The 16,331-nt window shown below is 40.8% G+C and overlaps 1 protein-coding gene across 1 annotated transcript in view; it reads right to left on the bottom strand.

Moving 5' to 3' along the window:
- MTHFD1L (methylenetetrahydrofolate dehydrogenase (NADP+ dependent) 1 like) overlaps positions 1-16,331 on the bottom strand; it is a 246,725-nt gene that overhangs the window by 64,535 nt on the left and 165,859 nt on the right. Inside the window, exons 24-25 of the mRNA XM_074948613.1 lie at positions 15,870-16,047; positions 374-481 (exon numbers count right to left, since the gene is read on the bottom strand). Of these exons, the coding sequence (XP_074804714.1) occupies positions 374-481; positions 15,870-16,047 (286 nt within the window). The remainder of the gene's footprint in view (positions 1-373; positions 482-15,869; positions 16,048-16,331) is intronic.

Raw genomic sequence — 16,331 nt, 5'->3', positions numbered from 1 at the left:
TGGTCTAGGTTTACTTGATCCTGCCACAGCGCAGGTCTGGACTTGATGACTTTTGGAGGTCCCTTCCAGCCCTACATTTCTATGATTCTATGTTGTGCTCTATCTTCCCCTTGTAGACCCTGATGGTTCGCAGGTACTTAGTTCATGTTAACACAGTCCTCTTTGAAACAATTAACGTCAATTGCATTAGTGTACTTTACAAATCACAACCCTTTAATGCACTTTGCCATGTAGACAAGCCCTAAAATGGTCCATATTGATGTGATAATATTTTACAATCATTTTGTACTCCATTTGCACAAGTATAAGCTGCAAGGCTGTGGAGAATCAAGTCCAGTGTGTTCCTGATTGTATGCTTTGATGTCACTTTTACCTGTTTGCTGTAACGACTGATTTGAGATTGAGCTTCAGGAGACAATTCTATATCCTCAGCTCCATAAACCTTCTGAGCAATGATTCTTATTTTTTCAATAATAGGAAGCTGCAGAAACAAAGAAGAGCACAAAAATATTAATAGAGGTCATTGAGGGACTAAGATACTCTGTACTGAGGGTTTGTCCAAGTCTCTCAGTCAGATTCAGTCCAGAGGTAGGCAGGTTTCCTCTGGGCCTTTGTTATAGAAAAAGCATTATATTGGAGGAGTACATGGGGTGGAAAATGGTTTTGTGGGGATGGAAGCTATAGATGGTTTGTGCAGCCCCCAAACCAGGCAGTAATAGCCAGGCACAGGGCACAGCCAGAATGGCTGAGGGGATGCACTGATTCCCATTCCCTCTGGCAGAAATCCAAAAATAGTGGGGATTGCAACATCATCTGCCCTTCCTCAGAAGGCATCTTGGGGTGCAAGGGATTTTCATAAACAAAAAAGTATAAATTTAGTTTTCATTTGCAGGCCTACAAGAAAGGAGGAAATTCTTGGCTTAGTTTTAAGCAGCAGCAATTGACATAGGACATGAGCCAAAAAGCTGCAGTGGGTAACAGTGATCACTACCAGGGTTGACTCTGTGTGTGTGGGGGGGAAGGAGTGGGAGAGGAAACAATTGCACCAGGGCCCCAAGCTCAGGGGGCCTCCAAAATGTCTGTGTAAAAGTTAAATTGGAGAGGGCAGGGCCCCAGAAAACAATGTATTGAAGCCCTCAAATTTCTCTCAACAGACCTGATCACTACACAGTTGTGTTTGCTGTGATGATTAACAAAAACTGCAGTTAATGTGACAGGGTATCGAGTGGTAGTGAATGCTTGCTCCTCAGGAGTAAAAGAAACTTTATAGCAGGGTACCATATAGGGGACAATATTGCATTGACCAAAATTCTTCCTCATTCTCTCCTTCCCTGCTCTCCCCCCCCACTTGTAAGCACCTATGTTGTAAAGCACTTTGAGATCTTTGGAGGAAAGATGTTATAGAAGTACAAAGCATTCTAGAGTTATATTTTAAAATCATGTATAACTTGATAAGTGTCCAATTTTAAAAGTTTTACCATTAGGATTCCAGACCTCTTTTAAAGTAAGTACATTAGGAGATGAAAACAGTACTTCAAAAAACTGTAAAGAAAGACCTGATAATCTCTCATTTCCTCTGAGCTTTTAAAGCAGAAATATTTATTTTGACACTCAGAGTCAAGAAACTGGTTCGTGAATATTAGCACACAGAGCATGTGTGCACCAACTTTTGTTTATAAGAGTTCCACAGTATCCCTTTAAAGATATCCTTATTACACAGAGCTATATCAACTGAACACAAGGGTTTGTGTCAGCCGGACTCTTTTTGTTGCTCCTATTACTTCTGATTTTATGATTTATTTTTGAAAGAGAAAATTCCAAAGCAGACCGACTTCACATTAATGAGATCTCCAGTACTAGAGGCATAGCAAGAACAAAAAGCTGGCTTGCCACCCATTAGAATAAACTAAATCACAATACAAATAAGGCTTCTAAGTCTTGTCCCAAACCCTTCCTCCACAAAAGTCTGGTAAAATGGGGTCTAATGAAAACTATGCCCCTGGCTATCTTTTGAACATGAGGACTGCATGGCTACTGCCATTTAACTGCATGGGATTATGTCACATTCTTGACTCCAGGCTTTCTAACAGATTCCAACCCATGCAATAAAATCTAATGAAGGTTGGAGATAATGCATCATAAATATCCTGGATGCAATTCCTGGCAACACTAAACTGAGTGGAATACTTCAGCTGGCATAGATAGCCATCATGAGACTAAACCTCTCCCATGACCATTATGATGATACTTTCATGTCAGCTGCAGTTGTAAATACAGAGGAAAAAATGCAAAACATCTCTGTTAACTTGTCTTTTGGGTGCTGCCTGAATGCAGCCAAGTACTCAAAGCCACAGCACAAGAAAACATTCCACTGTCTACTGTCAATAAGCTGACTGGCAGAGAACAGAAAGCCTCCTGTTGCCTCTTTGTCTGGTTTTTAACTTTTTTTTTTTTAAGCAGCAGAATGTGTTAAAGTCGCAATAAACTGTTCAAAAGGCAGAGCTGTTCATTTAGAGTCAAACTGTATTTGCTTCACAATACTGCAGACTATTTTTCCAGAAACAGGCCACTCCAAGACAATTCTTGTACTTATTCCTCCGGCGGCCATATTTATAATTTCCGAACCAAGGGCCCATTCCTGCCAGGTGCTGGCTACCACCAGCTCTGATTACTTGAATCAGGATAGAGGGTGTCCTGCTGCTCCCAGAAGTTGCTCAAAAACTTGCAGGATTGAGTTCAAGCCTATCAATGGAGTTGTATGAGAGTACCAGTATATGGTACTGCTTTACAAGAATTTAGAATACTCCTCAAGCTCCTATTTAAACTACATTTGGGTAATGATAATGCCCCAAAATTTTTGAATGTTTGGCCAGGCAGAAACATGACTTTGTAAGAGTATGTGCGAATGCAGTTTTCAAAGGTGGAGGAGGCAGTCACAAGAGTAAGACGCGTACGCACCAATGGGGAGGCTAGTGGCTAAAGCCTTGCATATATGCCTGAGCCTATTTTCAGAACTGCATGGAACTTAGGTCAAACTGGATGTGCACCAGCTAAGTATTGTCTTGGCAGGAGCAAGCCAGGAGCTCTCTAATCCAGGGGTTCTCAACTTCTCTCTTTCTGAGGCCCCCACAACATGCTATAAAAACTCCACAGCCCACCTGTGCCACAATAACTGGCTTTCTGCATATAAACACGAGGGCCAATGTTAAGGGGTAGCAAGCAGGGCAATTGCCTGGGGTCTCAGGCCACCGGGGCTCCCATGAAGCTACATTGCTCAGGGTTTGGCTTCAGTTGCAGGTGGCAGGGCTCTGGGCCTGGGCTTGGGCTTCAACTCTATGCAGCTGGGCTTCGGCTTTCTGCGCTGGGCCCCAGCGAGTCTAATGGTGGCCCTGCTTGGTGGCCCTCCGGACACCTGCTCACGACCCCTCAGGGGGCCTTGGACCCCTGGTTGAGAATCACTGCTCTAATCAGCCCTGAGCTTGCTCTCACACACACTTCGCTTGAGTTTGATGGGCACTGTACTGTGTGCAGGATTCCCCTGTTTATCTGAAACTAACCTTTTCAAAAGGTATTATATTTTTTAGAGTCCATGGCTATCCCTATTTAATATCAGTTCAGAGTTTGGAACTAAAAGTTTTTCTCCATGACTCAGACTAAGTAAAACATCTAAACAATTTAATGTAATTTCATGAACTATCTTCTAAATAGAAACCACAAGGTACAGTATGTGATGCATACACTCAATTCAATTAAAACAACAAAAAAAGGATTTATCAAGATCGAGGCTCTACTAATTGAAGTCAGTTTTTACTTATTTACCACAGCAGTGAGCAGGATATCTACGTAACATTTATGAACAATTCATGATTCTTCTTGTGTTTGCCTTTTAAGAAAGCTTATTGTCCTTACTTTCTCCACAAAGTTATCAAACGCTTTGCTACCAAAATCCTAAAACCCTAATACGGTCATTGGGTAACATCTCCAGCTACCAGGTCACTCAAAGAAACAAGAACCGCCTAAACATCTTTTTCATAACAAAGGTCTTATGTTATGAATTTTACCAGTTAGAATTAACTAAAACTCCTCAAACAAAAACGTTAAAGTGTCTTGTTTCTGTTCCATACTGAAATGATTCCACAAATCCAATGAGATAGAAATTTCTAAGTGGAGAGGACTAGTCAGAAGAATCTGTATTCATACAAATCCCAAGTTGCAAGAACACAAATATTCTAGTAATGTTGAAAAAGTGGCCACCAAATCAGAGAAAGGACATTGAGTGTGCATTGTTAAGAGAATTCTAAGAGACAAACAGCATCTTAAACAGCAATAATGTGCAATAATAGTCAGAGATGCCATGGCAATTCAATAGAAGTTGAGAGCATTCAGCATATTGCAGTATAGGAACCAATAATTTCAATGATGTTAACAACAACAACAACAACAACATCCGTAGGGCTAGATCCTGTAACTGATTGGCACAGGGATCCACATTTGCAGATCCAGTTGCAGGATCTGGCCCATACTTTGCACTTCTATGGTTCCCAATTTAGCAAAGCATGCTTAACTTTAAGTCAATGAGACTTAAGCATTTGCTGACTCAGGGCCACAGGGTAAAATTTTGAGAAGTGCCTAAATAACGTAGGCTTCTGAGCCCCATTTGCAAAAGGGATTTAGACCAAATTTTTAAACATATTTAGGTGCTTAAGATAGGTGCCTATTGGGATTCCAAAAGCACCAAGGTGCTTTACCCTATTGAAATTAGTAAGAATCTCACTAGGTGCCTATCTGCATCCTTAGACCTTTAGAAATTTGACAATTAGGAGCCTAAAAGACTTAATCACAACGAGAATTAGACTGCTAAGTCACTTACTCTTTTTTTTTTTTTTTTTAAATAATGTTATCCATAGTATCTTACCTCGGATGCTGGCAACACATCTCACAAACAGCTTCACAATGCTCCTGCTATCTAGGTAAGTACTGTATTAACTCCATTTTACAAACAATTAAAAATGAAAATTAAAAAACAAAAACATCCCTCCTTCCTCCCCCCGCTTTATATAAGGTTGTGGATGTTTTTACATAAACTGAATAAATTTAAACAGCTGATAAAAAAGACATTTCCAGCAACCACCTCATTAATTTTGGTAGTTTTGGTGTGTCTTTAAATGCAGTATAAATTAAAGATATTGGAGAACTAATTTCAGATGAACTCCTTCTGCAAAATATAGCATGAAACAGTCAATGTATATTTATACTGAACATGACATGAAATGCAGTAGGGTCACATTACATGCATACCTGCTGGTGCCATTCTGGGGAAACAACAGACCCTCACAGCTTTGTTAGAAAGCATATATATTGCCGGAAAGTGACACATCTAGAGACACCTGCGGTACATGCTTCAACCATAAGAATGCAGAATGTGGAAACAAATTCATTCAAACAGGAAGTCACAAACACCATGAATATGATTAACTCCTTAGCTCCAAGAGCTCGATATAACCCCCATCCTGCAGCATTTAATACAGTACAGCAAAATGCAACAAGTGCGATAGTGACAGTCATAAAAATATTAACTTCATTATTTTAATACAAAATAATTACACCGAGGAATCCACCTGAATAAAACTACATATGCAAGATATACAGTAGGAACTGCAAAGTTACGAACACCAGAATTAAAAACTGACCAGTCAACCATTTGGAATCTAAGTATGCAATCAAGCAGCAGCAGAGACAAAAAAAGCAAATACAGCATAGTACAGTGTTAAATGTAAACTACTAAAAAAAATACATGGAAAGTTTAAAAAAAGATTTGACAAGGCAAGGAAACTGTTTCTGTACTTGTTTAATTTAAATTAAGATGGTTAAATGCAACATTTTTCTTCTGCACAGTAAAGTTGCAAAGCTGTATTAAATCAATGTTCAGTTGTAAACTTTTGAAAGAACCACCATAATGTTTTGTTCAGAGTTATGAACAACTTCCATTCCCAAGGTGTTCATAACTCTGAGGTTCTACTGTAGATAATATATAATAATATAGAACATAATGTGTTACATAACATCTGAAGAAGAGCTCTTTCTTTATAAGCTCAAAAGCTTGTCTCTGTCACCAACAGAAGTTGGTCCAATAAAATATATTACCTCACCCACCATGTATATCTAATATCCTGGGACTAACAGGACTATACAATACTGCAAACTACACATGCAAAGACAGTGGCAATAACAACAACAATAATCTATTAATAAAGATTAGCTCTAAACTAGATTTCTGACTATTCTGACTCCTCAATACTTAGTCCAACTTTAATTATGACTTTGAATCTATCCCAGACATGGAGAGAGTCATGAAAGCTATTTGAGATGTACAGTAATGGTAATAAAATATCTAGGGGCAAAATTCACCTATTTCCTGACAAAATCTTTAAGGGAGAGATTTTCAGAAGCTCTCAGAATAGGCCTAACTCTGTTCCCATTGAACTCCGTGGTAAAATTCCTGTGGACTTCAATGTGGTCAGAGATAGATCAATGCTGAGCACTGCTGAAAATCTCATCCATAAAGATCTGACTTCACACACTGTTCCAATGCTTCCTCCATAGAGTTCACTGCTGAACTGTGGGTGATTATTAGTAAGATAAAGTACATTTTGTTTAGGTATGACGATGCTGTTGTCTAAAACCACCTGGAGCTCTGACCTGAAAGATTCATATAAGAACGTGTTGTCAGATTCTGAAGTTTTGGAATTTAAATTTTTTGACTTTAATGGATTTGCTTAAACTGTTTTATAAATTGGACATTTATATGCCAATATGCATACTTATGACAACTAATTCCTGCACTGGTAGATATTTCTAAGACAGATTTCACAGGGAGACCAGTGTTTCTCAAATTGGAGGGCCTGACTCGAAAGGGAGTTGCAGGGGACTCACAAGGTTATTTTAGGGGGGTAGCAGTACTTCTGCACTGATTTCAGAGCTGGGCAGTTGGAGAGCAGCGGCTGTTGGCCGGGCATCCAGCTCCGAAGACAGTACCCCACCAGCAGCAGCGCAGAAGTAAGGGTGGCAATACCATACCATGCCACTCTTATTTCTGTGCTGCTGCCTTCGGAGCTGGGTGGCCAGACAGTGGCGGCTGCTGACTGAGGACCCAGCTCTGCAGGCAGCAGTGCAGAAGGGTGGCAGTACCATACCATGCCACCCTTACTTCTCTCCTGCTGCTGGCGGTGGGTCCTTCAGAGCTGGGTTCAGGCCTGTAGCCACCACTCTCCAGCTGCCCAGCTCTGAAGGCAGACCCACTACCAGCAGCAGCACAGAAGGGTAGCAGTACCCCAACACCCCCCCCCCCAATAACCTTGTGGCCCCCATCCCCCACAACTCCTTTTTGGGTCAGGCTCCCTACAATTACAATACCATGAAATTTCAGATGTAAATAGCTGAAATAATGAAATTTATGATTTTTAAAATCCTATGACCATAAAGATGACCAAAACTGACCATGAATTTGGTAAGGCCCTACTTATTATGTAATGTACTTAATTCCAACATCGTCAACACACTTTCTATTTAAAAATGTAATTTACAAAGACTCTCATTTATAATAGACTCTCATATCCCAGCCTTACTCACTGACTTCCCCCTTCCCCATTTGCTTTCTTACAATAGTAGATCACAGGCTATATTTTCCTGAGTTGTCTTCAGTGTGTTTCCTCTTTTCTTTCTCTCTCCATCTACCCCCACTTCTGTCGTTCTCTCTTTACATACATTTTTTCTGATTTTTCCTCTTTTTTCTTCTTCTCACCAAAATCCCCCTCTCTCACACCTCTCAATAAAGTACTTGTATAATTTATCACATCAGTCTCTCACTAACCCACGTACTCACCCAATCACTCCCATCCTCTCACATGTAATGCCTTGTCATTTTACCAGACACCAAGAAGCCAGAGATTAAACCTACTATCCAAAGACCAATGTGAAGGAGGTGGGAGCGGGGAATGCGTTCTGGGACAACTCCAAGGTGAGACTCCAATTCCCTACCTTACCAGATAGGAAAGGTAAAGATGGTAAGCTAGGGTGTTGACCCTGCTCAGAATTCCCACTTTTGTATCAGATACTGGCTAATAGATTTGAGGCCCCTTCAACCTTCTCTGGCTGCTAGCAGAAGGAGCATTCTCTCACTTTCCCCATCCAACCCCACAGAATGCAGCATGAGTGGATGTGGTCTGTTACTTTAGTTTTTAAATCCTCCTTCCCCGTGCCTTTCCCAAATGGCAGCAGAGTCAAATCCAACATTGTTCCGAATGGCTGGAGTGAAAAATTACAAGACTCTATTCAGTCTTCACTTTGGTGGAGCCTGGCAAAGCTATGAGCAGCAGCAGAAGCACAGGAGTCACTGGAATGAGATTTAAGAAAACAGCACTGCATGGATTCCTGCTTGCATTATGTTTGAAAGGCTCTCTTCACAATTATAAGGGATAGAGATTTCAGGTTATTTTATCTTTAAGAAAGTTTATATTTTGCAGAAACTGATGGCATTCACCCATGGAAGCTTTCTAAACACCTGTGTTATGTATGTCCATGCTGCTGTGCCATCATTTCTTCTTTAAAAGTTTTACAGTTTACATACTTTAAACATTTGTCTTAGTCCAGTTGTCCATTAGCAATATGTTGGCTGGTTTATTGTTCTTTGATGAGAAGAAACCCCTGGGTTTGTTATTTTATTATATGGCTTGCATTTTAAAAAAATTCTTAAAATAGCATAGAGCTTGGGATTGATGTTTTTTAACTTGTATATACACACTGAAAAGATAATAAATAATAATCTCTCGACTAAATGAAACCGTCTTTATACATCTCTCTCATTTTGCATCAGGAACACTGCCAAGCAAAAACACATGACAACAGTATAGCTGAAGGTGCTGTGGGGTGATAGAGTGCCATGCTAAAATAATAGCTGACTGCATAGCTAAGCTTTTATTTCTTTGAGTTTTCCTCTACACTTTAATAAATATGTTTTTTATTTCATCTGTATATTCTGGTTCCAGAAGTTCTGTGGTTGACCAGATGATTCCCAAGCCCACAGCACACCCTGTCTCTGCAGGGATAGGATAGATTTTTGTTTTTTAATTTGTGGAAAAGCTCATATCTAGTTGAGTTAAACAGTTCATGAAACAACACCTAAGCCTGTGGCCTTACAGATTTATTTTCATCTCCCCAACATTCAAACCCCAGCTGTGTCTAAAAATTGCTTGACGAAAAGAATGGGAAAAATATTTAATAAAAACAAACATAAAACTGCCATGCTGTCAAGAGCCTACCCCCCAAAAAGCGAGAGAGGGATGGGAACAAAGAATTTCCAACCTCAGAACTTTTGATTCAGTGCAAAACACATCCAGATTCTGCTTGAAGCAAGCTCTCTTGGGGGAGAAAGGGGTTTATACAGCAGTGTGGAAATTGGCTTATATATATATATATATATACACACACACACACACACACACACACACAATGTGGCTATGCTGATAGATGGTTCTTTGATCAAATGGGTGGAAGAGAAAGCAGGGTGGCCTGAGTTTCAAAGTGAGTGAAAAATGGTCACAAGTCATGGGTTGGGAGGTGTTCCAGCAAACGGACAAATTGAGTATTATTATTTATTTCTATTGTAGTAGCATCTGAAGACCCCACGCAGGATTTGGTGCCTCATTTGATGGTATAAAACACCCCCCTAAGGATATTCCCTGCTCCACAGAGCTCATAGTCTAGGATTTAGACAAAAGGCAACAAGAGAACAGACAGACAAATGGGACGACACGGTGACCTTAGAATGTGATGGTTTTGGTAGCGGGGCTGTCACTGAAGATAAGTGCTCATTCCTCCCCCAACTCCCCTCAGCCATCCTCTTCCCTTATCTTTTCGGAATAAAAAAACAGAACTATCTTACACTAAAGGAAAGCATAAGGAGTATTTAATTCTGTGCCCCCTTTACTGTTTATCCCTAGTTCCAGCTCCTTTAATATATTTTCAAACCAGGAGCCCATAAACCTAGCTCCTTTTAATAACAATTGTGTTTTCTCCCCTGCTGAAATCTTACTGCTTTTCCTGCCTTCCTCTTTATGCTGTTCTTATTTTTCCAGGTCAGTGGTTTTCAACTTTTTTTCATTTGTGGACCTTTAAAAAATTTCAAATGGCAGTGCAGATTCCTTTGTAAATCTTAGACATACTGTGCAGACCCTCAGGAGTTTGTGGACCCCAGGGGGAAAATCACTGTTCCCTGGTAATGATAACCTTTTGCGGAACCCCTTAGACAGTCTGCAGACCCCCAGGGAACCATGGACCACAGTCTGAAAACCACTGTTCTAGGCTTTTGCCCTCCCTCTCATTCCCTCTCCTACCCACTTTCAATTTACAGGCTCTTTTCTCCCCCCTCCTCTGTTGCTCCAACTCATTCCTATTTTCTACCCCTTTTCTGAGACTACGAGATGTAGACAGAAGCTGAGCCAAACAATGCAGAGCTGCTCCTGCCTGCAGTTTTTGCACTGTCTGACGCTTTACTGAGCTCCTGCTTCGTGGCAGCACCAGATCTCTTCCACTTGAAATTGAGATCAGCAGAAATGGTGCCAACCTGTGCGCTGAAAGACCACAGGAGCATAAAAGAGCCAGGACATTTTCTATATGGCACTGTCACCCTTAGAGAGAAGGAAGAAGAACACCATTGCTGAAGTTGCTAATGGCTTTGAATACTCACTAAAAATGGTTGCCCCTCTAGCTTGATTTTCCACAAAATGACCCTGATTGTGATGATGCTGTCCTGTGCCCTGAAAACTGGCTATGCAGGACACTGGAAATGTTCCAAAATATCTTCGTGACTGACTCTACACCATAATGTGGCAACATTGGTGACATCATGATGTCATGCCAACACAGGAAGTTGACAAATATATTAGAAAAATAGAAGTAATCTGGAAACGCTGAAATGCCAAAGAAACCCTTCCCCTTCCTTCTCCTGTAATTTCTCCCCTCTCCCAATTTAGTTTTCCTTTTTAGCAGAAGTTAGGTGATTTTTGGCTTCCCTATCACAGCTGTCAGTTCACCATGTCGGAATCTATTTAAGAGACACTGGTAAGTCTCTGTGACTGACAGAATGTGCTGATTCTCTGCACCAGTTACCTCTCCCCTAGTCTCATCTCTCTCTTCTCTCTAATTCCAGCTGTGTCAGTCTTGCTTTCCTGCTGATGCACTGGCTCACTGTGCTCAAGCTGCTTTGCTGGACAGAACACCACTTCCAGCAGAGGAGTTAGCGAAGTGCCTTGATTCAAACCAGTGCTTTCTTATCTCTTTGTCTCAGGTATGTTGATGCCAACAGAGAGAGTTCAGTGCACCCGCAGGGAGACTAAACCCTGAATCTTTTCATTTGCCAAAACAATGGGATATAAGAACCCAGATACTCTACTGGGCATGCACTACTGCAGCAAGTTACCTCTACTTCTGTTTTTTTTTTGTTTAAGAAAGAGTACTTTAACCATTGAAGCCAGGAAATTTTTCGAATGGGATGCACATGCTTCTATCCCCTGCTCATCTGAGCTTATGTTAATAGATCAGTCAGTTTATTCTGAGTAATAGCTTTCTGCTGTAATTTAAAGACTCGTACTTCAAGAAAAGTGAACCCAGAAAGGAAGTCTACACTGATAAGAATTGAAATTCTGATATTTTCCATATGTGCCAAATATATTTTCTCCAAAAAAAACACAATGAAGTACAGATTACTTTGTAAAGAGTTCAGAAGGTCTTTGTAGCCAACTTCATTCTCCAACCACCAAAAAAGAAGTACTCGACAAGAAAAAACATTCAAATGACAAAATAAGATGGGTTAGTGTATGCACCGGGACCAAACTTCGTCTTTTTTAAACCACATGCTAATAAAATATTTCTTACCACTGCTAATAATATTTTAAACAAAGTTATGGCTCTTCAAAGCCTATCATAAAATCTCCGCCTTACTTCTGACTATTTTTTCCTTTTTTTAAAGTTTCCCATGTGTAATTTCTGATATTACAAGCCCTTTATGTATGCTCCTCTCTACACTTTTAATATGACAGGCCCTTTGGGAAACTTGTTGTAGGCTGTTCCTTGTCCCGGACACCAGACATGCTGATTTTCACATCTCTTTCTTGCATGTTCAGAATCAACATACAGTTATTCTTCACACCACCCTCCAAATATGCTTGAAATTTATTTTGCTCTCATAGTACTTATTTACTTGTTCATACTAGCTCTTGAAAAGTATTTGTTAATATGGTGCTAAATGCCAGCTAAACCTAATGTTTAAAAAAATAACTGTTGAGGGGAAAAATTAAATTTAATGTAGCTTGTTTTATAAGCAAGAATAACTTGGTGGAGTCTGAAAAGAAAGTTATTTTACACGTGCACTTGACTACATTTAGACTGAAATACAACAGAGTAACTCTGATTCTCAATTCCTACCACTATTTGACTGTATGTGACACTATATCACACCAGTTCATCTTGAAAATATTTCTTTGTTTTTCATATACTATGCAGATTTCAAAACATGTGAAAACAGAATTTTCTTAGAAGACGAAGTTGGAAACATGATATGAAGCAATACAAAGTTAGACATGCTGCTTGGAAAAAATCCAGAGAAATAAAGTTCAGCTGATTTGAAGTATTCTCCTAATTTGAAACACAAAAACAATATACTACAACCTTTTGTTTTACTACGTAAGTGAGAAAAATAAAAAGGATCCAAGAATCAGATTTAAAGTTTTTTTCACCCGACTCTGGGAAACATTTGGAACACAATGTTAAGATACTGAATGAATTTACCCTGGGGCTTTTAAGTTCTCCCAAAGTAACTTGACTTGTTGGAAGTGGTTAGGACTTCATGCATATCTGAAATTAATCCACACCAGCGGAAATCAATGAATATCAATGGACTAAATGGATTTAGTTTCTCTGTTGGATCTCGAAATACTGGGATCCTTGCCACCAGGTCCTTTTCCATTTTGGTCTGTTGAGAGCTTGGGTTTCCCATGAGTTTGTCAATATTGCACTCCTTCATGTTGGCTATAAGGGTGTCTGAAGCATTTCCCCCCACCACCACCCCATGTCTGTTGACCCTCAGCAAAAAATCCCCATAAAAACCAAACCAAACCAAAGAAGACTCATTGAATTTGGCAGTCTCTGGATAGGACTGGAACAGGAATGAAGACTCAACTATCCTCTCAACCTTGTCCCTTTAGGACAAGGTTGAGGCAGAAAGACACTGAAAATACCCCTATATCATCCTGCATACCTACTTCCTGTATATCTAATTCTCTTGATTTTTATACCACATTCATCTCTTTGGGACTGTCACCATGAGGTGCCTGGTCTTTTGTTGAGCAGAAGAATTCAGTGCCCACTATTGTCAGGCTAAAATTACCCACTATGCCCTATGTTCAAATACCCTTTTTTCATTCCACTAAGGTAATTATAAAGCTGCTGACTGGCCCATTTACAGGTGCTTGCCCTCTCTGAGATCTCTGTGGACAAGTGGCGGTGGAGAGAAAAGTAGCAAGATGAGGGTGCCAAAGGAAAGGAGGAGACAGAGGGGGAGTGATAAGGGCCTGGGGGTGAGGAAAACAAACTGAAACAGTAGAGGCAGAGATTCAAGAGAAAGGAGTCAGGAAAAAGTCCTCCCCCATCTTCCCCATCAGAAATAGTGCCCACTTGTCAGAAATAGATGAGAAATGAAGCACTAAGGCTTCTTCAAGCAAGATAAATAGAAATGGGGACCTTTTTTTTTTGACATATAGTAAATTTGCTGAAAAATACATCTTTGAGGGCACTGAAACTTGCAAATTTGGATCAATTCACCAAATACTTTCATTTGGATTTTTTTTTTTTTTAAATGTCAAAACAAAATATTTTGACACTTTGGAAATGAACCATTTCAAACATGTCGTTTCAAATCAACCTTTTATTTAGAAAATTTCATTCCAGACAGACATTCAAACATTCCCCTAGAGCAGAGGTGGGCAAACTATGGCTCGCAGGACACATCCGGCCTATAGGACCATCCTGCCTGGCCCTTGAACCCCGGGACCATCCCGTGCTGTCCCCCCTCCTCCGCAGTCGCGCAGCGGGGCTGCGAGCTCCTCGGGCTCTGAGCGGCCTGGTAAGGGGGCGGGGAGCGGGGGGTTGGATAAGGAGCAAGGGGTCCCGGGGGGGGGCAGTTAGGGGACAGGAAGCAAGGGATGGTTGGATGGGGGTGCAGTCAGGGGACAGGGGGCGGTTGGATACGCAAGGGAGTCCCGGGGGCCTGTCAGGGGCGGGGATGTGGATGGGGTGGCGGGGGGCAGTCAGGGGACGGGGAGCAGGGGGCATTGGATAGGGAATGGGGTCCCAGGGGGGTGATGTGGAGTTCGGGGGGGGTGGTGGGGTTGGTCAGGGGACAAGGAGCAGGGGGTTTGGATGGGTCAGGAGTTCTGAGGGGGGCAGTCAGGGGGCGGGAAGTGGGAGGGGTCGGATAGAAGGCTGGGGCCAGGCTGTTTGGGGAGGCACAGCCTTCCCTACCCTCCATACAATTTCGTACCCCGATGTGGTCCTCGGCCAAAATCTTTGTCCACCCCTGCCCTAGAGCCAAACAATTTTTTATTTTTTTATTTCAGTGAGGAAAACTGAAAAAAATCAGTTCTGGTTTGAAACAAACCTACTTTTTTCTTTCTCAGATCAGCCACTGAACCAAAGAAATCAATTATTCACTCAGCTCTAAGTATGAACAGGCCAAGTCATTACAGACAAGACTGATAGCAACACTTAGAGTTAAGACTACTTGACACTTTCCATTCTGAGACCTTGTTTTTAGTTGCTTATAACTACCAAACTTCAACAATTCCAGATGAAATTTTCCATGCTGGGTGTCTGCCACAGGCTGAAATTTTAAGAAAGTTTCAGCAGAAACAATTCTGTTATTTGCAAGAATTAAATTAGGGAAAATAAACTGGTTTTGCTTATGTTAAAAAAAAAAGTCTTACAAATATTTTTCTTGATAAGCTCTAGCACCTTCATCTATTGAAACAGAGATTGAAACTTGGCAGTGTTGTGGGGGAGGGTGCCACCAAGGAGTTAGACAGTTGCATTTTGCTGTTCCTGTGAAAATCCACCCAGACTTGGCCAAGTTGTAAGCTTCTGAAAACCATTATTTGCACAAGCTCAGTAGAGGCTTGTTAGCAAAATTCTTGGCAATATAATTCTCCAAACATTCTGTCTGCACTGAGTGCGTTCCACCCTGGGGCTGTAGGGGCCAAGCAGGACTTTGTCTGCAATTGCTCCTCCTGGCAACCTGGGGATGCTGTAACACTGGGCACTTTGCAGACAAGTAAACTGAAGAACAGTGAGTGTAAGTGACTTTTTCAATGTCAGAGAGCACATCAATGGTAGAGATGTGCATACAACCTAAGTCTTGAGAAACTATCCTTTGCCTAAAGAAGGAAAGGAACACTTTAGGGAGTCACAGGTGTATGCATTTCAAACAGGATGACATTAAGAAAATGAAATTTCAGCTGAATGCCATGAAAAGCCTCCTAGGAGCAGCAGAGGCCTCATCACTGGAGATATTTAAAGCTAAACAAGACAAAGCGCTAGTAAGTATGCTATCGTGCAGCAAGCACTCCTGTACTGCCAGAAGTACTCACTATTTCATCTTCAGTAATAGTTTTATTTTTTAATCTGCAACGCCTGGGATATTATTAAGCCAAGCAAGCACCTTCTTACAGCTGACATCTAAAAGGAACGCTAAATAGATTTGTTGCAACATCCTCTTTGTTCTCCATCTGAAACTATTGCAACATTCTTTTTAATTATCTTACCTCCAAGTTGTACAGATATTTGAAGCTGTTTTCCTGACTGGCGGCTTTTCTCACAGCCTGAGCCAATTCCACAGCTCCTCTACCACCAGCTGACCAGTGATTGCAGGGCACTGCATCAAATGCTCCAGACTGTTTTGCAATCTCACAGACTAAATCAACTTCAGCATGGGAGTCAGTTCTGCCAACCAAACAGTTCTGTCATTATTTTGTTTATTTACTCTTGTACAGCCTTATTTGTTAAGTTAGTTATGGAAATCATACAATTATTAAATGTTTATAAAAACCCCAACTGTCTTAGGTACATTGAAGTAGGAACGTTTCATTTAAATAAGATTACAAATCACATACAATACCATTTTATATTTATGTGATTTGAAAACCTCTAAAAGAGGCAGCTAGAGGGTTTTTTTAAATCTTTATATGTTTCAGGATGTATAAAAAATTTAATATACTATATGAGGT

The sequence above is a fragment of the Natator depressus genome, chromosome 3, assembly GCF_965152275.1.
Source record: "Natator depressus isolate rNatDep1 chromosome 3, rNatDep2.hap1, whole genome shotgun sequence".
NCBI lineage: Eukaryota > Metazoa > Chordata > Testudines > Cheloniidae > Natator > Natator depressus.
Note: the sequence above shows the minus strand (reverse complement) of the source record. Positions and strands in the feature narration are given on the sequence as shown.